Here is a 23,281-nt window from a genome sequence, read left to right as displayed (position 1 = left end):
ATTCCGGAACATGTAATTGACGGACCTGCGGGGCTCGTGCACTTTCGGGCCAAACTCACTACAGCCTTACGGAGAAAATGTGTTTTTGGTCTGAAAGTGCACGAGTCCCGTACTTCTCCGGTTTCGTCAAATTCAGATTTGGGAATTAGGCTGCGTGATTCGCAAAATACCAGTTTTGAAATGTTAGTCACCTTTATTGCTCTCAGAGAAATGCAGAGATACCTGAAAAATGTGACTGGCGGTAGGGCTTTCAGAACTACATTGATTGCAGTTGAATTTGTTACCTCAAATAATTTTCGTGCGCCCCTTATCAAATTTCCATACATTTTATATTCTCAAGATTAGAAAAGTAATTTCACATTCTCCTGCTCCAAATTAAATTGTTTTGCGCCACAAGCTGCGTCGCCGTGCTCGCTATTCGGGAGTCAGATTTTCGCCACAATCATATTGATTGGAGCGTGAAATCCGACAGTGCTTTATTGTGTATGCGGGAGATTGAAAATCACTCTTTCTTCAAAGTCTTTGCGAACGTTGATCGGGAAATGCAGCAATCCAGCCCAATTACCGCAAATCAAGCTCCTCATAACCCGTTAATTCGACGTAATAGACGAATTGCTGATTGGATATTCGCTTTATTGTCTGTGGTATTCATGGTGTTTTTGTACTACTAGGCGCGACGAGATAACTGTACCGCACTGAAAACATAAAAACTGGCGCCCAGTAGCAGTGGTTTGAACGTTTGTCGCGAAAGAGTGTCTGGTGGGCCGCGCAATGAAATTTGGATGAAAAGTGAGACGCGAACTGAAAAAGGTTGAGAAGCACTGATGTACACGATACCCAGCGAAAACTCAGATCACATTATGCCACCATGTTGAAGTAGGCATATACTTGCTGGCTATGCCTATAGCTAGAGGTCATGGTGAATGAGGAACTACAGTTGCCAGATTTAATACAGTTACCACGGTTTCTTTCAACGTGAATGTCAGCTTTGCTCAGTATTAGTGCCGATTCAGAGATTTCCACGGATACGAACTTTTATTTTCTTCTACAGTACACAAACAGGAACAGATGTGAACAAACAAATACTTATCAGACAGAGGAACTCAGCTTACAAAACGAAACATGAATAAGTTCATATGAAACAATATCGATATAAAGTGCTTGCATACCGAGTGTAAAACTGCACGTTGTACAGAAAAAGTGCATAAAATGGTAAATATTATCTATTCTCCAACGAGAATGGGTCTGCTCGTAAAGGCCGCTTTGTCATGAACCGTTAAGAGCTATAAATAACTGTGCAATGCGATGATGACGATGATTCTTTGTTGAAGTAGGTTTTCATTGTAGTCTGAAAATAAAGCATATAATACAGCATATTCAAACGTAACGGCAAATGGAAGTCACAGAGAATTATAGCGCCGTCCTCGTAACAACTGCACGTCAGATATATTGAGTTAGTTACACCTGTAAAGCAACTTTAGTCCAATGCTGCTTTGTGACAATATATCGATAAGATCAACGAATGGCCTATTTATTCGATTCAAATGATCTCTATCAAACTTGAAGAGCTTCTTGGAGGTACAGAACTTCAATATACAATTAAATAGTATATTCATATTGAAATGAACCCGAATATTTTCGGCTGACACTCGTCAGGGGTAATCGTCAGCAACTAGTAGAGAATTGGAAAGAACATTGTATATCAACAATCGTATCACAAAATATGACGTCACCAGCATGAAATTTCGAATGAGAGAGCGTTCAATGTACTATTTTTCGGTGATACACGAACTCCTTTTGTTGACAGAGTTTTGGTTGGTGTATTTTGATAAAAGTTGATTCCAAGGCACACAAATGGAATTGTGAACGGCCTCGACCTACGATTCGAAATCGGTCGAATCAAACTTCATTCACATGTTATAGGTAGAGATGATCGGTATTTATACTTTTTCAAAGTACTCAAGTAGCTTCGGCCTGCTTTGTATCGTAATCTTGTGGTGTTTTGAAATGATGATGATAACTGAGTGCTATCCATTTCGGGTATTTTGTAAGTTATTAGCGCATATTCTCCAAGGGATTTGCGAAAAGAAACAAGTTTCAGACATAGCTACTGCGGAAATAAACTTCCACAATGGTTGTTTCATACGTGACATAAATAAACTCAAACGCAAACCCGACTTTACCTGCAGTCATTGCGAATCACGTAACTTCCACGGGGAGTGATTGGCGTGATGATGATCTACTTGTCAGCTCTTGACTTAGCGATGGTGTTTCGAGACTACTCGGAGAAGAATCGTTAGCAGCTTGTTGTCTGAAAATGTAATCGAGCATTAGACGTCGAGTCGAATGAGTAATAGTCATTATGACGTTATACCGATACCAATGACTCGAGAAGTTCAAATAACTTATGTTTACGCGACCAGAAATGAAATAATGCAACGAACTGCTTTTCATCTGACGCTTCAAGCTAATAAATTTCGAATATGAATGTCATCGTTCGTTGCATTATTCAAATCCTGTAGCCTATACCAAGAGAAACTTATTTATCATTTTCATGACTACCTTATGCGGGTCAATAACTATTTCACAGCAATGCGGTTCCCGCTAAAGCTCGCAGCCTAGTTCTCCGCGTCTTGAATGCTGGGATGGCTTCAAGGTTTCTACTGGGAGTGTTTCACTACTACTCGAATCATCACATTTACTAAACGGTTCGGAGCCGAGTATACTCGTGACAGCGCGAAGTCTAAACCATGATCTATGCACGATTCTTCTTTTGACTTTCAAATTCTTGAAGTATCAGATTATGAACGCATTATCCGTTGCATTATTCACATTCTGTACCACGAAGAACTTATTTCAATAAAACAATGACACTTACACTTACACGTTCTTTGCTCACCATATCAATTTCATAGCGCTTTTAAGATCACTTCATGTGGGTCAATCATGATTTCATAGAAATGCGGTTTCCACTAACGTTCGCAGCCTAGTTCTCCGCGTTTTGGATGCTGGGATGGTTTCACCGCTTTCAAGGTTTCTACAGCGAGTACCAAAATTATATTTTTCGTTGATAAAATAACTCGTAGCTCTAAGGGCACCCCGAAAAATCGTGACAATTAATCAAACAAATCTGCTCGAATCATGACAATTAATAATTGTTAAACGGTTCGTAATCGAGTATACTCGATCATGATCTATGCACGATTCTTCTTTTGATTTTCAAGTTCATGAAGTGCGACACCTTGAAGCTTTGGGCAGCACCAAATTTGCGAAATCCACGATGCTAAATTTATCAGGTAGGCTACGCTGAATAGCTATATTGTGAGTAACGAATCTCAGATCGTAACGATGGCGACACCGAAAAAACTGAACTCCATCCATATAGTAGGCCTATATATAGAAAACAGTAATAAATTCTCTTCGGAAGTAAGCTGGGATATAGAACTCGCCGAAGCAAGGCCGCATTACATGCGTCACATCGGCACGACGCAAGCGTGAAACACGCTCAGAATACATGGCAACGACACAAATGCATCTGGAATGGACTGCTCTTGAAGTTCTGATAAGCTGAAGTGGCAGCATTAGACATTCACTGTGAATTGTGGTGTATATTTGTATCAAGTCTAATTTTTGATCTCATATTTCAATAGCATTGCTGTAAAATGAGCCTTGAACTTTAAGATTTATAATCCATTGCTCTAGAGCCAGAAACAATGATGGGAATCCAGTTGAAGTATAAACCAATTATGAAGGACATTATGCCAATCATTTTCGTAAGTCAATGATGACATGAACTGATAACTAGCACATTTATTCCATACACTGTTTTTGTTGTCCATTATGATTATTTCCCATCGATCTTCGTATACCGTTGGTAATCATGTTTCTTCAAATCTGTGCACTTTTTAGTATTCATTATTTCTGTTCATGAAAATTCAATTCAGTATTTGTAAATGTTGCTTTCTTCAAGTGTATGTATTTTATTTTATAGTACATAATTACTTTACATAACATGATTGGGGACCTGGAAATTCACTTCTGTATTGAAAGGCATATGAGATTTGGTGGAATGATCAGGGATAGGCGACTTTTTATCAGAGTTATGCATACGTTTAACAGATAATCGGAGATGGTCAGTTTTGAAATTACAGAGTACATCTTTGTGACTACTGCAAAATGACCAATGACACTACAAGTAGGTGCAAATATTCAAAGTGCAAAAAGCAAGTAGCCATGCTGTTACGTGGAAGTGGTATTACAAAACACAACTATTTGAGAAACCCTTCAATGTATCCTTATGTTGAAAAATCGACACAAGCTGGAATGTATCGGGTAATGTAATGCCACGAACAACCGTGCTTGCACGACGGCGACTGTGTGAATATACGCCCGATTGTTTGAATGTATGAATTGGATCTTGCGATACGTGCGTTACGCGTGAATTTACCGTACGAACCAGGTGTGTGTGAATTCGCCTTAAGAATTCCAAGCGCGATAATACGGCGCAGAAGCCTTATGGCTACGCATGGTTACCGATCAGATTGGTGCGTCACCCACAGCGGGTCGACTTATAACATTGCGCATTCTGCACGGAAATAATACCATAGCCTGCTGTACCGACTGTACCGGTGACGAGCCCACGTCTTTTTGAAGGACTATGAAAATATTGTACTAGCTCCAAACATTGCTTGGGTGTTACGATGTCAAGAAAGTATCAAAACTATAATTCTCGCAGATAACACAACTCCTAGAGCTAATAAACGTATAGTTTCAGTACCCAAAACAATAGGCTCTCACGATTCTACTCGAATCACTACAAATAATACACGATTCGGGTTCGAGGACAAGAATGATTGTGACCAGCCCTACTAATAGCCAGTGGCGGCTCGTGACAATATCGGGTGGTGGGGCAAGGGCCGCAAGCGACTTGTTATCAATATGACGTCACAGTAGCGTTTTTCAACGTTCATGATGGCCACATGAATTTCCCGTAAACAATGATTTTTAACGTAGGTGCCGCGAGAGGTTTGCCGGTGGCGTGACTTGAAGTGCGGTAACAAATGTTTTATTCATTGTTTTTTATTCAAATGATTATTTTACAAAATGTACGCGAACTAAGAATCGTTCCCATGCCACGAATCAATCATCAGGTTATCCTTAGTAGCATGCGTTATGATTTCGTGGTAGAGATTACGCAAGCGCCGAGTAAGACTATACCAAAAATACACAGACCAACTACCTACAAAGAGCATTCGCATGACACCTTGTGGTGTTTTAATCGTTCCATGCTCAGCAATTCTGTAAAGTGCTGCAGCGCCTCCGACCCGGTTTGTATATGGATTCTCGTCCCGAAAGCGAGTCAAATCGATTTGCCCTCGTCCGAAAGTGTTTGGTACACGATCCTGATGCGTTACGACCAGGGGATAGGCAATCAAAGCGGTGGCACCCATAAACGTAAAACATGATAAAAAGCCAGCTGTTATCCATGGAAGATTAATTACGAGTCTGCCTGCCATCATTCAAGCAGGAATCAAAGCATTGTGTTAAATTGAAATGCGAGCACATATCGCATTAAACAATTTCATGAATAAATTATTTCATCTTGATGAATTTTTCACTTTTTTTCCATAGCCATAACAAAATATATCGGTAAATTAACTGTCAGTGTGCCTCGAGTAATAAGGATGAAAACCACTCACTTTTCCTTAGCCATAGACATGGTTGAGTTGCCTGGGCTCACTTGATTGAAATTATTCGGAAAGAACATGATGTGTACAGTCGTCCGCCCACCAGCATTAATTTATGTCTTGTATAAGTATTGTGCGCGACGTGATTTCGTATTAGCAAAATGTTCAATAACGAGTTCCCAGAACCACGTCGTTGTGAATCGAGAGAACAGCCAACGCATTAAGCCTAAGGTCAACGAGTTCGGACACATACGCAATTGTTATCTCATAGATTGGACAAGGAAATGTCATATTGAATCCAAAACATCATTCTGAAGAACTACGGATAGCAGCCTCGGAAATTCGGTCCCGGTACAGCTTGGGAGATTCTGGCCTTGAGGCTGGAGACTGTCACACGACACATACGGCTTACGGTCTATAGTGTCTATATGTCTGCTGCAAAATCGCCTTCGGAAAATATATTACCGAATAAATAGGTGGATGAAAGCCGAAAACTTGGTACACTGTTACATGAAATCATCGAGAAGTATAGCCTCATGACCGTTTTCGGTATGGTACACTGTCAAAATTAATACGAACAGATCAACGCCGAATTTTGCGTAATATTTACTGAGGAATCGGCTGATCAAGCGATCAGCTGTTAGCCGCCATCGAAAACGAAACAGCTATCGCGCTTGACAGGGGTTGTAATTGTGAGCAAATGGCCCGAAGGCCACCATTCCACGGTGAAATTGACATTGGAGAATATAAAATAAAACTAAATATTTGAATGCAAACCGAGGATGTTAGTAAACTGTTTCATGATATCATCATCTCATCACCTATCTCAGTATGGAACACAGATACACCGGCTTTTGCGTGAAATCCGCAATGCGTTAGGTAGGCTAAGTGTCAGATCAGCGCACATCTCTACCATACTCGAACTTAATAACGAAATTGCTGCCCTAATCATTGAGTGTCAACCTTGAGACTTGGCACAGCGTTCGATACTAAAATCAAGACATACCATGTAAAAGTTCATGACGGATCTAGCTAAGGAGCATCGTTAAAATCAATGGAGACCAATACCGGCTTTGCGTGAAATATGTTTGCGATACATGACCGATCAGCACACACTCGACTTTGGAAACGGAATTACTACCCTAAACTTTGAGTAGAAACCCTGAAACTTAGGACAGTGTTAAATACCACCATCACGACATGACATACCAAGTTTCAATAATTATCATGGTGTGAAACACCATCAAAATCGACCTGTACCAGCAACGGTCGACTCAACGCATATCACGGTATCCGAGTTCAGATATAGATACGATTGTTACATCACACCTTAGGGGCGAGCAAGCATATTTGCCCCGGTTGCTCGGCCATTTTACGAATAGGAGAGAGTAAAGCAACGTTTCTTAATTGTGCGCAGCTTTGAGAGAATAGATAGTGAAAGCTTGTTATGAGCGCTACCGGGGCAAGCCCCGGCTAGGCATTCACAAAGCGAAAACACAGAAGAGAATTCGATTTTCGCGGAGACTTCGCTATGTATGGGCTGGGCATTTGCAAGCGAAAGCACAAGAAGAACGCGGGTTTCGCTGTGATCTCGATATATATTGAGCGCTGTGCGTCTATAAATGGTTAAATTGTTATTGAACAGAATTTTAGGTGGGGCAATGCCCCAGTTGCCCTATAGGACGAGCCGCCACTGCTAATAGCCATCAAATACTTACTCAATTCCGTCATTCTGCGTATTCTCTTCTGCGTTTTCTGTGAGGTCTTCACTTGCTGTACCGTCAACAGCATCCACGGTGTCGGAATGGATTAGGGCTGCCTCGTCGTCGTCATCGCGATCAAGCGTCACTTCCGACAGTGGCACGTCGACCTCTTGAGCGTTTTCGTCGGAATCTATCGAATAGGCCAAATTCGAAAAGCCTCCGTCGCTCTTAGCCTCGGAACGATTTTGCGCCCTCGACTTCTCCACAATGTCACGGATATTCTTCAAGTTCGGGTCGTACTCGGATATCGGTAAGTCCGACTCTTTATTCTCAATCGTGAACATGTACCACACAAGGAAGAATCCGATGCCGAAAAATATAGACAAGCCGCCGACGTAACCGACCAAATCCGCGCTGCTAAAGGTCCCCGCTATTCCAGTGATCATGAGAGGCAGGCCGCATATTATAAGGATTGCACCGACGATGTAAATGGCCTTGCATTTGCTGAAGTCCCCTGGTCTCTTCAACAGAGCCATACTGCTTACACTGATCACCTACGACACATTATATATTAAGTCTATCGCCTGCATAGAAATTACTGCCACAATCAACACATAAAGGCAGAGACTGATGGGCAGAACTATATTAATCACTACGCTGTATTTCCTTCAGCGTTACGGATATTAAATCACTGCATGACATTTTCCTGTATCAACGCCTTTGACGCTATTGCTGAAACTTGGCTTAATGTCATCTCAACGCTTGAACCGGCATTAGAAACATCGATGCATTACCGAAATGCCTGTTTTGACATACGTCTTTACCGAACGATCGTGTTCCAAAAACGTGACAACCACAAAAAACGTAGCAAATTCTTTCGCGCTCGCTTTTACAGTGCGTTGGGATTGTAGATGCTAGGTCTTTACTACATTACATCATAACGATTTTCCGATGACCAGCGCCTAGTAATATATAACTTGTTTTTGACGGAATATTCAGTCTGCTGCTGACAAATAATGAATGAATGGCCCGGTAGCTTTATGTAGAAATATTGAGAAAACAAACTTTCAGAGCGTACATCATGTTATCACAACTAATGGAGAACTTATTTGATATCGAGATTATGCAACAACAATGACTGCCTACATTTTTATTCTACCAACCGGTAGCCCATTTAGCCTCTAAGAGGCCTGAATACCTGAAGTAATAGCTCACTGAAGTAATTTTCTCGTAACCCTGCTTATAATTCAACCCCAGCTTACCGTTGTATGTGGTATCTTAATAATACAATGAATGAAGCCTTGCTTAGGCCTGTTTACCTTTCTTTCATAGCCAACCAGGCGCGACCCCTCACATAATTCTATTTCAAACGAATTCGTTCAAACCCGTCAATTCATTATTATTGACGTCTCTATTTATCACAATGTGATAGCCTGGGGCACCGCTCGGTATTGCTATGTCACGCACCGACGTTACGAGGTGACATGAGACATCAAATTGATATCCTGTCACTCATGCAGTGACATCGCATAAAGGCACTTCAATAGCTGGATGATATGCGTTATTGTGAATAGGGCGTCTGTTATATCGACTTGGTAAATAGTCTGCTGTATATAGTAGTTATTTGTATATGTTACAATGCATGCATTTATTAATGCTATGCTACTATGATTCAGTAGTCGTTTGTTATTATTTAGTCATCAATGGTTCACAATGTTAGTGATGACGGAAGTCCTTCTGTAGCACAAATAGATGACGAAAGTCCTTCTGTAAAAGCCTCAACAGAAGTGAAGCAGTACTTAGGCTTACCATATTTTGGAAAACTTAAAAGAGGACACTTTTTCAGAAATTTGAGACTTGCTACAGCCGGAGAAGAATTTTCAAAAACCGGTAAATTTTTCCCACTTTGTGATCGGTTGACTAAAAAAAAAGGTCATCTTTTCGCTCAGAGCTCAAAATATCGTTTTTCTACCCGCATTGCTAGGTGGGTGACCGTTTTTCACTCCAAAATACCCGCCGGAGCGTCACTTCTGTGCTAATTTACGGCATATCACTCGCAATTTGCTCTAAATCTGACCGAAATTTTAAAAAAGAGGACAAAATCTCAAAAAAAAGGACAAAAGGGCGTCCTCCGAGGACACTTTCAAAAAAGTCAAAAAAGAGGACGTATGGTAACCCTAAGCAGTACTGCTCTCTGCTGATGGAATAATAATTTTAAAATTCAGTATACTAGTAAAAATCTCTACTTTGTGGTCATGGCGTTTCAACTACATTTATTGCTACACAAAGTAACGGGTGCAAGTGAACATTAGGGGTCTTCAAAAATGACGTTTTTTCTCCAATCGTACTGGCTACTTGATACAATTGATAGGTTACCTAATTTAGTCCTACACCCCAAATTTGGTTCAATTCTAGCCAGTAGCCGCTTTGCTACTGGAGAAGAAAGTTTCCATTTATTATATGAAAATAAATAACGAAAAATTGGAAAATTTTCTGTTCACCCCATGAAAGTGTTAGGTTGCCAATGGAACCGATGCCCACAAGATCTGGTTCAATTCGAACCAGTGGAAGCGGAGTTATTGCCGTCAAAAAATTTTGGATTTGAATAAAATAGTATTTACGGTGGGCACCACTATAATAAATAATTAAAGAATTGGTCACCGTAAATACTATTTTTTTCATAATCGAAATTTTTCGACGGCAATAACAAAATATAGTAGACAGATTGTACTGAGAATGGGCATTAATGACGCTAAATAGGAATTTCGTCGTTCGAACGAAAGTGATAACTTCTTTTTCTTTTAGTCAACCAACAAAAAGAGCGATAGATAAACTGTATTTCCGGAGTTGAGCCAGAAGCGCGAAAAGTGTCTATGATTCATGATTTAATCGCTCAATATGATTGGAAATTGCATATGTATTGCTATCAATTTTTTAACCTCTCTCTGCCCACGTAGTCAGATTTATTTGTAGAGCTGAGTGAGGTGTTTTGAAAAATGTAGGGCCCGTAAATAATAATTAAACATAATCGGGTGGACCCCTTGGTATAATGACCTCGTTACATTACGTTTTTTCGTGTGATCCTGTCTGCTATGTCAAAAGATTTTGAAATCGCCCAAAAGTACCAAACTAAAAGACGCACAGGATTTCAAATTGGTATTTTTTCATTGGTAAATAATTTTTCTCTGCCGGATGGCATTTGCATTGTGGGGTTCAGATTGCCATGACAGGAACATTCGGCGTCAGCCATTTAACATATATTTATAAATACCGAAGTTTTCGGTCAGCATAAGGGATGTCCTTTTCGGTCAAGTCTTTCTTGATCGTTCTGGCACAATTCTCGAAGACACATGTCATATTTTCTAACACTTCATATATCTTGGTGCGTCGTGGCGCGGTGATACTCGACGCCGAAATTCCCATTCCTATAAATCATGGGTATTTTTTCCTGGGGCAGGGGCACCTAATAATTAAGATACTTGACAACATTAAATTGTTGCAGAAATTTTCAAAAAAATACTTTTTAAGTTATGTTAATTCACAAAGTAATATTGGCCCCCCTTCGAGCTCGCCTCCTTCAATTGGGGGATTTGCGGTCCTGCGTGTAACCATGACCAGGTACGCCAAATGAACCATGACCACCCCCACGACTAAGTGTCACTTGATTTCTATATTCTTGATTTTTATATATCGAATACGGTGCCCATTGTCCATACTTATGCGTCGGGTGCGTATGACCACCACATAGCAAACGGCAGTAAATGCCACAAATAAATAAACACATTCGCGGTATCGCACTGGATTGCCGACAATGTGAGTGAGTCTTGGATCACTGGCGCCAGTTACCGGCAAATGCAAAATTGTGTTTGACCGAGGGATGATATGTATGTGGAACGACACGAACGCCATCTCAAGTCTTCCTTGTTATCGCGTAATGACTAGACATCACTAGCGCAATAACTAGACATTTTTCTGATGTAAATGCGTATGCATTTTGTTGCATCATGTAGCCGCCACGTGCTGCCCAGGCTGCATTTAGCTCAAATGCATACCAAATTCCATTCCCCTTTAACTTGCAATGAAAACTGTCTGCACAGGCTATATGTTCAATGTTCATTTTTCAATTACTGATAGATTGCGTCACGTTTTCAATTAGGGACATAGTTTCATCAATGAACAGACAAAAATAGCCCTCCAGATCTATACATATTTTCATATTAAAAATATTGACTCATGAAGTCACGCATGATTTCTACATATTGGTTAGGGAGTGAAGGCAGCGATCTAGCCAGAGTCCAATTTAAATTGTTATTATAAGTATTGTGACCAACGTGCCCTCTAATTTTTCACGAATCTGTGCTCACTCATCAATTTTCTGCGTGGTCCCTTGAACAACAGTGCGTAACGACTAAAAAAGTCATCAATTCGGATTTTTTGTGCGCAGCTTAGATTTTCTGTGTGCAGAGACCGTGCCAGCACTGCGCAATTTTGCACGCACAGTGAATCGACTATTGAGAATAGGTATTGTAGGATTTAAATCTTGCTCTTTGATGGCACATGTGGATACTACATGTTTTGTGACTTCCGTGAAAGACCAAACTGAAGCATTTTACATGGTTAATTCGAGGCTATATAAATCAGTTCAAGACGATGCCCAAATTGCCAAAAATAAAATATGAAAAATGCCAAAAATAAGCTATTTTTGTTATTTCTGGTGACATGTGCCCAAAACAACAAGGCCTGGCTATAACTGGTGAAGTGAGCTGACGACGATTTCGATGGTTCTTATCAATCCATATCGTTTACGACGACTATATCGGGTGCAAATCATCCGTATCTTCACACTACATGTTTTGTGGAATGTCTTTACACAATTATAGCATAGTTGTATATCTCTTGAAAAAAATATTCATTTTTAGATGATTTTTTTTAAACAAAAACATGTTTTAAACGAAGTATATAAAAGTACCATTTGTTTTAGATGCCACCCAATATACAGTGTTAAATGGAAGAACGTGGTAAGAACTTGCATGCATACTCATTGGGGCATGTAGCGTACAGGCGACATCGGTGTGCCAAATTGCTTCGGCAACCTGAATACGCGCGCTAGTATTCATTCAGCAGAAACTGGTGTATTTAGAGTTTTAGACTTCAAGGCTACCTGGTCATACTTTACTACGCTCTGATATCCGGCGAAATATCATTCCACGCATTAGGTCCTTCTACCTTCATTGAATGTTTTGTTTTGCTATAAGTCACGCCTATTTTGTGTTAATTCGACGACGTGAATGAACTCTATTGTATATATGCACGCGAGAATTCCAGAGTGAAGAAGCCGTTAAATTCGTCAGGACGGGTACAGAACTGATACATGAACTTCGCAATTTCTACTTTCAGTGATCAAGACACCAAATTCGCTGCCCTGGTCGCATGCCCTGGTCCGTTTCAAGTTGTTTTTCATAATTTCTACTGACCAGTGTGTGTTTGATTGGAAGTATACCAAGTTCAGTCGACACTTTCCTGTCCTTCATTTTATCATAATCTAATGATTTGCGGAATAACATGAATCAGAGAATGTAAGGATACGTTCAGTTCCAGACGAACCGCTAGATGTCGCAATTGGTCCGAATTTATCACTGGATCCTGAAGTTATGAAGTTTTAGCAATTATGAACGAAACTGTCTCGTGATTTCTCTAATTTAAAAAAAGGTTAAGTTATCAACCATTTTGCAAATTTGGAGGTTTCGCGGACCCCCTGAAAATGCTTCGGAGACCCCAAGGGTCCCCTAGCAACGATGTACCTTGTGTCTATAGCCTACTCCACGATTTTCTTAATAGTATTTTCGTTCAAATAAATATGCTGTTTCGTTTACTTTTGTCGGCACAGAGTATGTGACCTTGTACAAATTTTGTCATTTCAGAGGTAGTAAATTTGTACATTAATCATAGGTTGTGACGATTATAAGTTCTGGGTAGACGGAGACATAAGTAGTAGGGATGGTGCGAACCCTTGAAAGGTTCAGGTTCGTGTGAAAGCGAACGTTTTTGAAAAATTCCTTGTGAACGCAAACCTTATGACGTCACATTTCTAATTCCCCCTACATGTCAGTGAAGTGATATATTAATGTACAATTGTATATGTATACCTAGCAACGACTCAGATCACATAATGTCACAATACTGAAGTACATGCTGACTTTATAAACGTCAAAAAATCCATGAACAATCATATGCTATAATAATCGCATAACGTCAATATCTTCTGTCGCTTTGCCATCAATTTCGACGAAGACTTACAAGGTAACGTAAGCTTACGCCTTAACGGTCGAGGCCAGACCGGACGATGTATTCGGCGTCTGACTATTGCGACATTGATATTGAGCAGATGGATCCCGAGCGCCTGCTTGTTGTTTTAAATTAGACAGCGACGTATTTTTTTAATCAATTTCAATGATTGGTTAAATAAGCATCATTCGCAGACTACTTACATGTACTGTATTTCGTTCTTGGTGTTGTGTGATTGCGGGCTCACAGCAGAGAGTAACTAAATATTCACCACCGGAGAGCTTAATATTTCAAGCAAACCTTTTTGTATGTGTTGTAAAATTTTTTGGGATTGGCAAGGTGTATACTGTATATGCTTGTTTAATGTTGATTTGTTTTATGCTGCCAGCCCCTTGCACAAAGATGGTCTGAAGTTGAAATGCAAAGAATTTAAACCATTGAAGTGATAATGACGTGATGAAAAAGGTTCACAGTGCAGAACCTACCAAGCTTCGTTTGTGAACGTGAACCTCTCAATTTCTGAGGTTCACACACAGGACGCAAACCTCACGTTCACACCACCCCTAATAAATAGCTAATATCACTATGACCAAGGGAAAAAGAAAGTAGCATTGGAAAGTCCTACAATTCGCCATTTTTAGAGGAAATTGAACCTACTGTAGAAAATGAAACATCGTACGAGCACGTATAGTCTGAAGAAGTATTTCGAAGCTCCGCACCCCTACATTTCATTGTAATGCAGCTGAACAAGAACAGGCCCGTATTTACGTTGCACACGCATACTTTTTGTACATGAATATCCCAGTTCATGAGATAATATGTGTGTGCACAATGCCATTGAAGAACTTCAGGGAATTGTATTGGTTTCTGTTTATACTTTACAAGATCATCCTGGATATTATTATACCGTTAACGAATCCGAGAAACCACAAGCAAAATAGACACCCTTTGGCCTCGCAAATAATATAATTGAGCGTGAACCGACTTTTCCCGCACAGTTAAATGCAAATTATAATCTATTATTTAGCCTAAATGACCAGGCACTTTTCGGAGAAAAGTTACACATTAGTATATAATACATCAACCTTGGGAAATAACATAAAAACTGTGATCTGTAAGTTGGCTATTCTATTTTTCTATATACGAACGTTATTGGCAGAAGTGCTGTCAATCAATCAATGGACAGACTATATTTTCATCTGCACAACACACGCACACAATGTACAATGCGATACACAAGACACACAATGCGATGTAGTGAACAGATAGGGGTGTGCCGAACGACCAACCAGTTGGGGTCTCTTGAACACTGGCATTCACCTCGACCTAGCGCCCGTGTGTCACAGTCTTCTTCGATGCTATATTCATTCTTCGTCGGTCCTTTTTAGAATCTATTCCTTGCTCGCTTTCTTTCTTTATCAGGTCTTTTTTCTGGGCTTCTTTGTTGCCGTAAGAACAACGACACGGAGGACGAAGAGCCCAGAATAATCTCCGACGGCGGGAACCGAACCCGCAACACCTGCTTGAATGGCGCCGACGCTCACCACTACGCTATAGTGAATTCCAATACATGCCGAAACTATACTTTAAGTGGAAAGGAATGTATGAAAAGTACTTGAATAAATAGTTTCAAAAAGTATATTGGGCCGAGGGATGTTATACTTTTAATAATCGTCCGAAATTGGCTATTTTTGAAATTGCATGAGCATAATCACACTGCAAATTCCTGCAAGTTCGAAAATATATTCGACAACCGTCATATACAGCGGATATTTCGCCGATTGCCGCTATAGCAGTTTCACTCATAAACGTGTTTGAAAGATATCGCTAAACTAAATTCTACTTTGCGAAATCCAAAGTCTAAAAAGTGCCATAAACTGTCGGGTAGTCCAAAAACTTAAATATTCAAGTAGTAAGTACTAAGTAGTGTAAGTTGGTAAAAGTAGAAGTACTTCGTTACTGATCACTAGAGCATTTATTTTACGAAAACATCGGAAGGTTTTGACCTACAAATCAAAGTTATGACATTTTGTGACCGTAAAGGACTAAAACCAAATTTCAACCCCATGTATGCAAAGTAGGTGTTTTCATGTATAGTGTTATAATTGTACTCTTATCTTCATTTCTGTTTGGAGCTGTCTGTCATTACGAAGTAGTTTGGCCTGAAATAAGCTTTTTTGGCTTAACAACTGACAGATTTCAACATGAAAAAAAAATTATTTTAACGAAATCTGGACCTATGAAGAATTCCAGTAGTTGCCCCACGCATTATGGTAGAAATAATTGAAATTTGTTGTAGTAAAACGAAAGATACTTTGCTGCATTCTCAGGTAGAAAGTGACAACATTGCTAAGTGGATTGCCAAGAATGGACAAAGAACGTTCAACAGCAGCAGTTGTTGGCTGGCAACACTGGAGTTGTGCGTACACCAGTGTTGGCATCAAGTCACTACCTTCGAGTCACGAGTCATTTCGAGTCATTACACATTTTGACTCGAGTCAAGTCAATCTATTTTCAAAGGTGACTGGAATCAAGTCAAGTCACTCGATTTTTGGAAGTGACTCGAGTCAAGTCGAGTCAAGTCAACTCAAGTCACGAGTCAAGTCACATTTCAAGTCAAGTTGGCTTTTCGCAGTATTAGAAATGATTACGTCATTGCAATCTTCTAGCTGTCTGAACTACAGATTGAGGGGTCATTGATTCCGAACCGATGAACGAATACAGAGTTATATAAACGCAGGAAGGCGCTGCATCGCTCACATATACGTATATACGCGTAATTGCATAGCCTCAGTTTATAGTTACCAGACAAAACAGAGAATAGAGAAACAAATTGATAAGTTGCAATACATTACCCATTTACAAAAAGATATGATAGAATTCGAGCCTGCGCCAATGGTAGAGCTTCAGAATTATATAAACTATATTCCAATTCAATTTCAAATAAACATTAGGTTTGGTTAAGGTAAGAACAGAGAACAGAAATAAACATTTGGCTATACTCTACTACTAGAGTTACGACAACGTAAGCTGTAAGCTTCGATCACTTCGTTTGCGGTCAATTTATTTGTGAGAGAACAATCGAGGTTCAATGAAACACATGATCATTGAATGACTGGTCGCTTTCACGGCTTACACCAGCGTTTCGCGAACAATCCGAACATATGCAAGATACAGTGGTTTTTATCGACATCGATTACTAGATGACTTGAAATTGACTCGTGAATTTTGCTCCGAGTCACGAGTCAATCCACATTTCTGATACGCCGAGTCAAGTCAAGTCAAGTCATTTTAGCGAAATGACTCGAGTCAAGTCAAGTCATGCGAAAAATGTGACTCGAGTCATCCCAACACTGGCGTACACTGCCGGATGACACACCGTGTTGCTGCATTCTGACAATGTTGTATAGGCCTACATCACAATTTTTCATCATGCGTTTCTTGATGTAAAAACCAATGCCCACGCAGTCTTCCTTCAGTTGGGACATTGCGGTACGTTGAGCATAACACCACAGTGACCTATTTGTTTCATTTGACCCTTTATGATTCACAATGTGCAGACATTGGGGCGTCTACAACGCTAGGTTTATAAAGTAGGCTACAATCTGTAAAATGTCAAATGATAGGTTCACAGTGCAAACAAATTTTTTACTTTGTAAACAAGTTTAACAATTTTTAGATCTAACACTACAATTTTGGCAAAATTTTGAATTATTTTGACATGCCAAAAAAATCGCCTTACTGATCACATATAGTACCGATACCACACCCACACACCCACACACATAACATGCACACTCTATGTTATGGTAAATATCGTGACATCGCTATGTCTATGTCGTTTTGTTGCAAACGTTTTTTACCATCAAATCGCCTGGCTATGACGCTCGCTACCTGAGCTATGTGATTTTATTTCTTTGATTCGGTATTAATGCAGGGTTACCATATTTCGGAATTGGGAGAGAGGACACCTTCATCAAATCATAAAAGTTGGTTTACAGAAATGGATAATAGATGATTTTTCGATATTTACTGGACCCAACCTTGTTATGTTGACTAAAAAAATTGTCATTACTTTAACTCGAATCCCGAATGACCCGCTCGAACGTCCGTTGACCATGTCCATTATCCTAGCTGTCAAAGCTGTAAATGAAAACGAATTTCCAAAAATGAGGACAGTTAGGCGTGTTAGGCTGACATTTTCGATCTTCTGAAAAAGAAGGACAAATCCCCCTCAAGTAGGATACATGGTAACCCTGTATAAATTATAACAGAACATGATAAACGGCAGTGCCAGTATCGCTTATTTTGTACATCAATTTCACTGCCACCGCGTGCTGGAACCGTTTTTATCACATAACTGCATGTATTATACAATATCTCCTTCGCTAATCCGCATGGTCGATCGAAATATTTATATCTGGATATATACTTGACAATAGTCTCATGCGACCTATGTATACATATTCATGTTGATCCATATACATATCCACAACGCCAACGAAAGGGAATTGAGTTATGATGGCTCCAGTCAGTAATTCCGGCGAAAAATAGTTCGTGTTGCATCTGATGATATTAGTATTTCGAACAACAAGCCATCGAATTCATTCAGTTAGTACAATATATTGCGGAATTAGATAAGTTAAAATGGCCGTTCATGCTGTGATCATGATCAGCACCAAATTGTCCCATTAGAAATCTTGCATCTTCGTGACGACGATGAGCCGTGCTGATCAAGTGCGCACAAAACCAATGTCGGAGATTAATTGCGACTTTGTTTGTGTAGTCATAATGCTCGATTAAGATCTCAAAATACATGACTTCCATCCACGAAATGTCGTGGTCTGAAAGTGGCCTCTCTTTTAACAACAAATCAAAGCTTTTTGCTCTCACTTTCAATCAAAAACGCTTGGAGCAATGTCGCGCGTTCTTGGTAAGCGAGGAGTATATAGCACATTGGCGCTGCCTCATTAATTTAAATTTTGGTTGATAATACGTTGCGAGCAAGGAAGCGTCAAAATATAAGACAGATCGAACACTGTAATGTTGGGCAATACCAGTAGGGCGAAGTGCGTGTTAGATTGACAGACCGCACATCGTCGTTTCGACATCTTCCTATCTGCCGACCACAACGCATTGTGCGATGTGCGTTGTGTGTCTTGTGCAGATAAAAACACTAATACTGTCGATGGTATTCTTATGCCTACAATAACCATCTTGGACGTTTCCGAACAAATTCTCTTGCGGGCAAGATGTCACGACGGAGAATGTCGGTTATGCTGACTAGCTTTCGATATATGGTTTCGTTTGATATCTTCTTAATATTACAATATAAGCTAATTTATTGCAGAATTTCCCTTCCCAGACATATAGTAAACATGCTAAGAATCGCGTTGGTGGTTCTCGTTGTAGCAGTAATCGACCTTTCGACTTGTCAAACTCCATGGCAGTTGCGGAAGAAATTTAAAGCTCTCCAATGCGCTCCGAGTAAGTTATCTCTTTTTAATCGAGACGAATGGAAATGCTGAACATTTTCCCGATTGATATCAAGAAACTGGATTCGAAGACAAAGTCCAACCGTGCTATGATTTCATAACGAAGAAAATCGTGTCCCCCGAAGATTGCGGTCTGGTCAAAAATCAACACTGCTGCCTGCACGACTGCGCGTGTGTGATAAGAGGAGGTAAACTATCCCTTTGATATTATTCTTTATATTCTGTTGAAAGTGAATCTTGAATTAACAGCTGGACATCCGAGTCCAGCGATTCCAAAGCGATTCGCACGGCCCACGTCAATTTTAAAGAGTGCAAACAACAAGCTGCAATTTTTGGAGGGATGCGCGCGCAGTGAAACAGGAGAGGAGACATCAAGCCAGACAACGACCAAACCCGTCGTGAAAACCACAAGAAAACCATACTCTAGGCCTGCGTGGCGACGCACGCCGCGGCCATCGACAGTATCAACTGCCAAGCCAACTCGAAAAAGTTTCATACCCAGGAGGTGGAGACCAAGGCCTGCGAAAGTGACACCAAAGCCAACTCGAAAGGCATTTTCAAGACCTGCTTGGCGGCGCACACCGCGGCCATCGGCAATGACAACAGCCAAGCCAACTAGAAGGACCTACGCATGGAGGCGGACACCAAAGCCTTTCAAAGTAACGACGCCTAAACCGACCACCAAAAGCTTAAGAAAACCAGCGTGGCGACGAACACCAGCGCCGGTCAAAGTAACGACACCTAAACCAACCCCCAGAATGTTACGAAAACCAGCTTGGAGGCGGACACCAAAGCCTGCCAAAGTCACAACACCTAAACCAACTCCCAAAAGCTTACCAAAACCAGCGTGGCGACGACGAACGGCTTGGAATCGCGCATCAAAACCTGTACAAACCACCACCACTCCCACGCCGACCCGTAAGACTTTTGCCAAACCTGCTTGGCGGCGCACGACACCAACGGCCAAGCCCGCGAAGATCGTAGTCCCAAAGCCCACACTCAAGCTTTGGCGACGCAGAACTAGACCGGTGACTACCACAGCGAAACCTACCCCACGATTCCAGCGGAAAACGAGACCGGCGTGGAGAAGGCCAGCCATCACGCCTAAGCCTGCACTAACGCGCAAGCCTTGGACTCCGAAGACTACGAAGAAGCCATGCAAGAACAGCAACACGGAGCCATCGCTGTCGCTTGATTTCTTCTCCATGCTGTCTGGGTATATGAACAATTATGGGTTCAATTCTAGCGTCGTCAGTAATGAGGACTGCTGAGTATCGCACTGATCAGATTTCATTTTCGACTATGTTGTGATATTTTGAACAAGCGAATGCTGACAGCCTTGAGATTGGCAAGATCACCGTGGTAACGTCTACAGCATTGTTTACCGGTCGTTATGAGTCTGAAATTTGCCGCGGTGCCTTAAGTGATAATGGCGATTCGTATGCTCGTTTTGCCTTAAGATTAAGATGTAATGCATCCTGGCGAATACCAAGTCGATGGCATTTTCTTCCTGTTAAAATCGAAAGCGGTATCGCTGAATTTATCGCAAAGCCTGTGATTGCTTCCAATACTATTTTCGTTGAATGTATAAGCCTGGTAACCGATACTTTCGTTTCTTGCAATGAAAATTTGTCTTGTAATGAATGGAAGGAGGATTTGTGCGTGACGTTGTGAATGTATGTCTTTCGGGGTTTCACGTCTAAACTCACTGTATTTGCAACCCGTATTTATCTATGGTAATACCGACACTGACGACACATTGCACATACTTGATTGGGCAGTTTCAGGTGTCGAACATTTATAAAATCATGAACTCATATCCGGAATCAAAGTCATTTAGAACTTTACATAAGCTACGACAAGCGTTTTATGGATATTCCTAATATTTTGTGCATAGCGATAGACATTGTCCTCCACGATGATGACTCCTCTTAACCTCCTGCACATACTACAGCTGCTATCGATTGCCCCTATAGTTTAATCTACCCTTGCTTGAAATTGGAGCATGCGCCGCAATCAAAACCGGCAGTTAAGCGATAATTCACTCTTGCATGCGCACTGCGCAGTGGAAAATGTGAGTTTATGACCCTAAAACCAACGCCAAGCCTAATCCAAACCACAACCCCAACCCTAATCTGCACAGTGCACACTGCACCGCATCTATATCCCGCTCTTCGGACCTTCTACAACACATCGGTTCTTAAAGTATGGGTCGGGAAGGGTCACATTTTGGTCACCACCGCACCAGAGGTATTATTTAATTCACGTAATATTTTCTGAATCTCCCGAAAAAAATCTTCGCGCTTGACGCGATCTTCTTTCGGTGCTTTGGTCATTCCTCAGCCATCTGTGCTCGGCTACGTATACAATATGTACACAAAAGTTATTTGGACATTGTGGCTTTATGATAAAATTGCGTCCACCACTGGAATAAACTAAACTAAAATCTCCTTTCGTGAGACGCACAAGTATACAGATTCGGATTGCTTCGCGATTTCAATTATTTTCCTATGTGAGACGCATATGCACAATGCACCGCATGGCTCAGGTTGCAAGGGCCGGACTATAACGTGCTTGTCATATCGGCGCCCGTGCATAGTAATATTGAAGGTTTCGGCAAACATACGGCTGTCATTTTTATCCTTGGTTTATCGCCGCTAATCTTTTTGGCAGCGCGCTTCATGGAGTCGCATGTTGCCAAACACGTTATATGCCTTGGTGTGTCCGGATCTTGCAAGCCGCGAAATGTCGAAAACGTCAAAAACGAATTATGTATAGCGGACAAGTGGTCGTCTCGTATTCACTTTAGCGATTCCATAAATGACCACAAAAATGTAGCTTACTAACGTTCTTTCCATGTCTGTGGTTTGGGTCGCAAGGAGTAAATAAGACTGAGATTTGGGTCGCGTTCGAAAAAAGATTAAGATCCACTGCTATAACAGGACAGCCAATCTATTGGGGCATATGGGCAGAATATAGTTCGAGCCTATCCGTACAAAATATGGGCTGAAATGAATATTACCCGATTGCTGCACACACTTAAGGTGTTGTACAATTGTACAATGTACATCAATATTATAATGACACAGTTTAAATTGGACATATCACAGTACCAAATGGAATACGAAGTTCCACGATTAATGTCACTCTGCAGAAAAGTTCGGGAATAGTATTTTTGAAAGAACTACAGCACGTGATATTTATGAGATGAATAATAAACAACCGTGGAGACAAAGAGATACCACGTGTTATGGTCCATTGAAAAATACTGATCCCAAACTTTACGACTTGAGCGGCGACACAAACATAACATTTTCACCATGTTATCGTAGCACCGGCTCGCCCAATGTTGTGATGGTAAATATATTTATTATTGATTTTCCAATCAGATATTATGAATGTCCTATCTTTACTTATCTTGGGGAGGATTTAACTATGTGAATAACGCTAATGGGCTACATCACTCAAAACAGGCGATGGTCGCACGTGCTCCAACACGTGGCTATAAGTATAAGTGGTCACGTCATTCAATGATCGTTGAGTCGAGTACGTGCCATGCCAGGGATATCTAGATATTTAGATACCCCTGGCCATGCCTTGCACAAAACTGGTTTGAAAATTAAGCCGATGATCAATGTTTCAAGTATACCTACTATTCACAATATTTCGCTTTGTTATTTAAAAATTAATACATTGGTAACTTTCACGCCGTATTTCCACTTGAAAATCAATATACCTTTATTTGTTACACGAGCTTTCGGAAAGCCGTTCCTTCACCATATCATTAATTCGCGAGTGAAGTTATTAATCTAACGCAATGTGACATATTGAAAATAGTTAATTACGAGCCCCATCAGCGATTGTTTAATGAGTCAGTAGTTTACACTGCATTAAAATTTATATTTCATAGGAGCTATCAATGATCATTGATCACTCTACGACATGTGGGGCGTGTGCGCGGATATATTTATTATTGAAACGGAAATTTCCATCGGTAATCTTCGTAAACATATCGAGCGGGTTCCAAGGTCAGATTTGAATATCGAGTCGACACACCAGCTGTGAGACTGCGGCCGAGGCTAAAGGCCCGTCAACTCTGTCAAGAGCATTG

The 23,281-nt window shown here is 40.7% G+C and overlaps 2 protein-coding genes and 1 long non-coding RNA gene across 5 annotated transcripts in view; 2 read left to right on the top strand and 1 right to left on the bottom strand.

Moving 5' to 3' along the window:
* Positions 1 to 612: 612 nt before the first annotated feature.
* Positions 613 to 8,066, bottom strand: LOC145443746 (uncharacterized). 3 transcript variants are annotated; one of them, XR_013916522.1, is made up of 4 exons: positions 7,406 to 8,066; positions 2,879 to 3,037; positions 2,184 to 2,311; positions 1,307 to 1,348 (listed from the first exon to the last, which is right to left on the bottom strand). XR_013916522.1 is itself a non-coding variant. In XM_080321700.1 (3 exons), the coding sequence occupies exons 1-2, from the start codon at positions 7,924 to 7,926 to the stop codon at positions 2,200 to 2,202; spliced, it is 633 nt and encodes a 210-aa protein (XP_080177826.1). In that variant the 5' UTR covers positions 7,927 to 8,025; the 3' UTR covers positions 613 to 1,348; positions 2,184 to 2,199. The 3 variants fall into 3 exon arrangements, 1 of the variants encoding a protein (XP_080177826.1); XM_080321700.1 differs by lacking the exon at positions 2,879 to 3,037 and having other exon boundaries at positions 613 to 1,348; positions 7,406 to 8,025; XR_013916523.1 differs by lacking the exon at positions 1,307 to 1,348 and having other exon boundaries at positions 2,900 to 3,037.
* A 186-nt stretch (positions 8,067 to 8,252) lies between these two features.
* LOC145443756 (uncharacterized) overlaps positions 8,253 to 23,281 on the top strand; it is a 232,157-nt gene continuing 217,128 nt past the window's right edge. Inside the window, exon 1 of the long non-coding RNA XR_013916528.1 lies at positions 8,253 to 16,246. This is a non-coding gene — a long non-coding RNA (uncharacterized LOC145443756). The remainder of the gene's footprint in view (positions 16,247 to 23,281) is intronic.
* Positions 18,928 to 20,829, top strand: LOC145443737 (uncharacterized). The gene is made up of 3 exons (XM_080321689.1): positions 18,928 to 19,162; positions 19,227 to 19,358; positions 19,420 to 20,829. The coding sequence occupies exons 1-3, from the start codon at positions 18,928 to 18,930 to the stop codon at positions 20,439 to 20,441; spliced, it is 1,389 nt and encodes a 462-aa protein (XP_080177815.1). The 3' UTR covers positions 20,442 to 20,829.

The sequence above is a fragment of the Botryllus schlosseri genome, chromosome 7 (assembly GCF_051294905.1).
Source record: "Botryllus schlosseri isolate E-star chromosome 7, Bs_hap1, whole genome shotgun sequence".
NCBI classification, from domain to species: domain Eukaryota; kingdom Metazoa; phylum Chordata; class Ascidiacea; order Stolidobranchia; family Styelidae; genus Botryllus; species Botryllus schlosseri.
This window is presented reverse-complemented; position numbering and strand designations above follow the sequence as displayed.

What these genes read in the sequence shown, in the direction of transcription:
- LOC145443746 (XM_080321700.1), bottom strand. Translation starts at nt 7,926, where the DNA reads ATGGCTCTGTTGAAGAGACCAGGGGACTTCAGCAAATGCAAGGCCATT. An exon ending in ACGCAGAATGACGGAATTGA is followed by an intron (nt 2,312 to 7,405) that starts GTAAGTATTTGA and finishes TTACATTTTCAG; the next exon opens with ACAACAAGCTGCTAACGATT.
- LOC145443737 (XM_080321689.1), top strand. Translation starts at nt 18,928, where the DNA reads ATGTCACGACGGAGAATGTCGGTTATGCTGACTAGCTTTCGATATATG. An exon ending in AGCTCTCCAATGCGCTCCGA is followed by an intron (nt 19,163 to 19,226) that starts GTAAGTTATCTC and finishes ATTGATATCAAG; the next exon opens with AAACTGGATTCGAAGACAAA. An exon ending in CGCGTGTGTGATAAGAGGAG is followed by an intron (nt 19,359 to 19,419) that starts GTAAACTATCCC and finishes TTGAATTAACAG; the next exon opens with CTGGACATCCGAGTCCAGCG.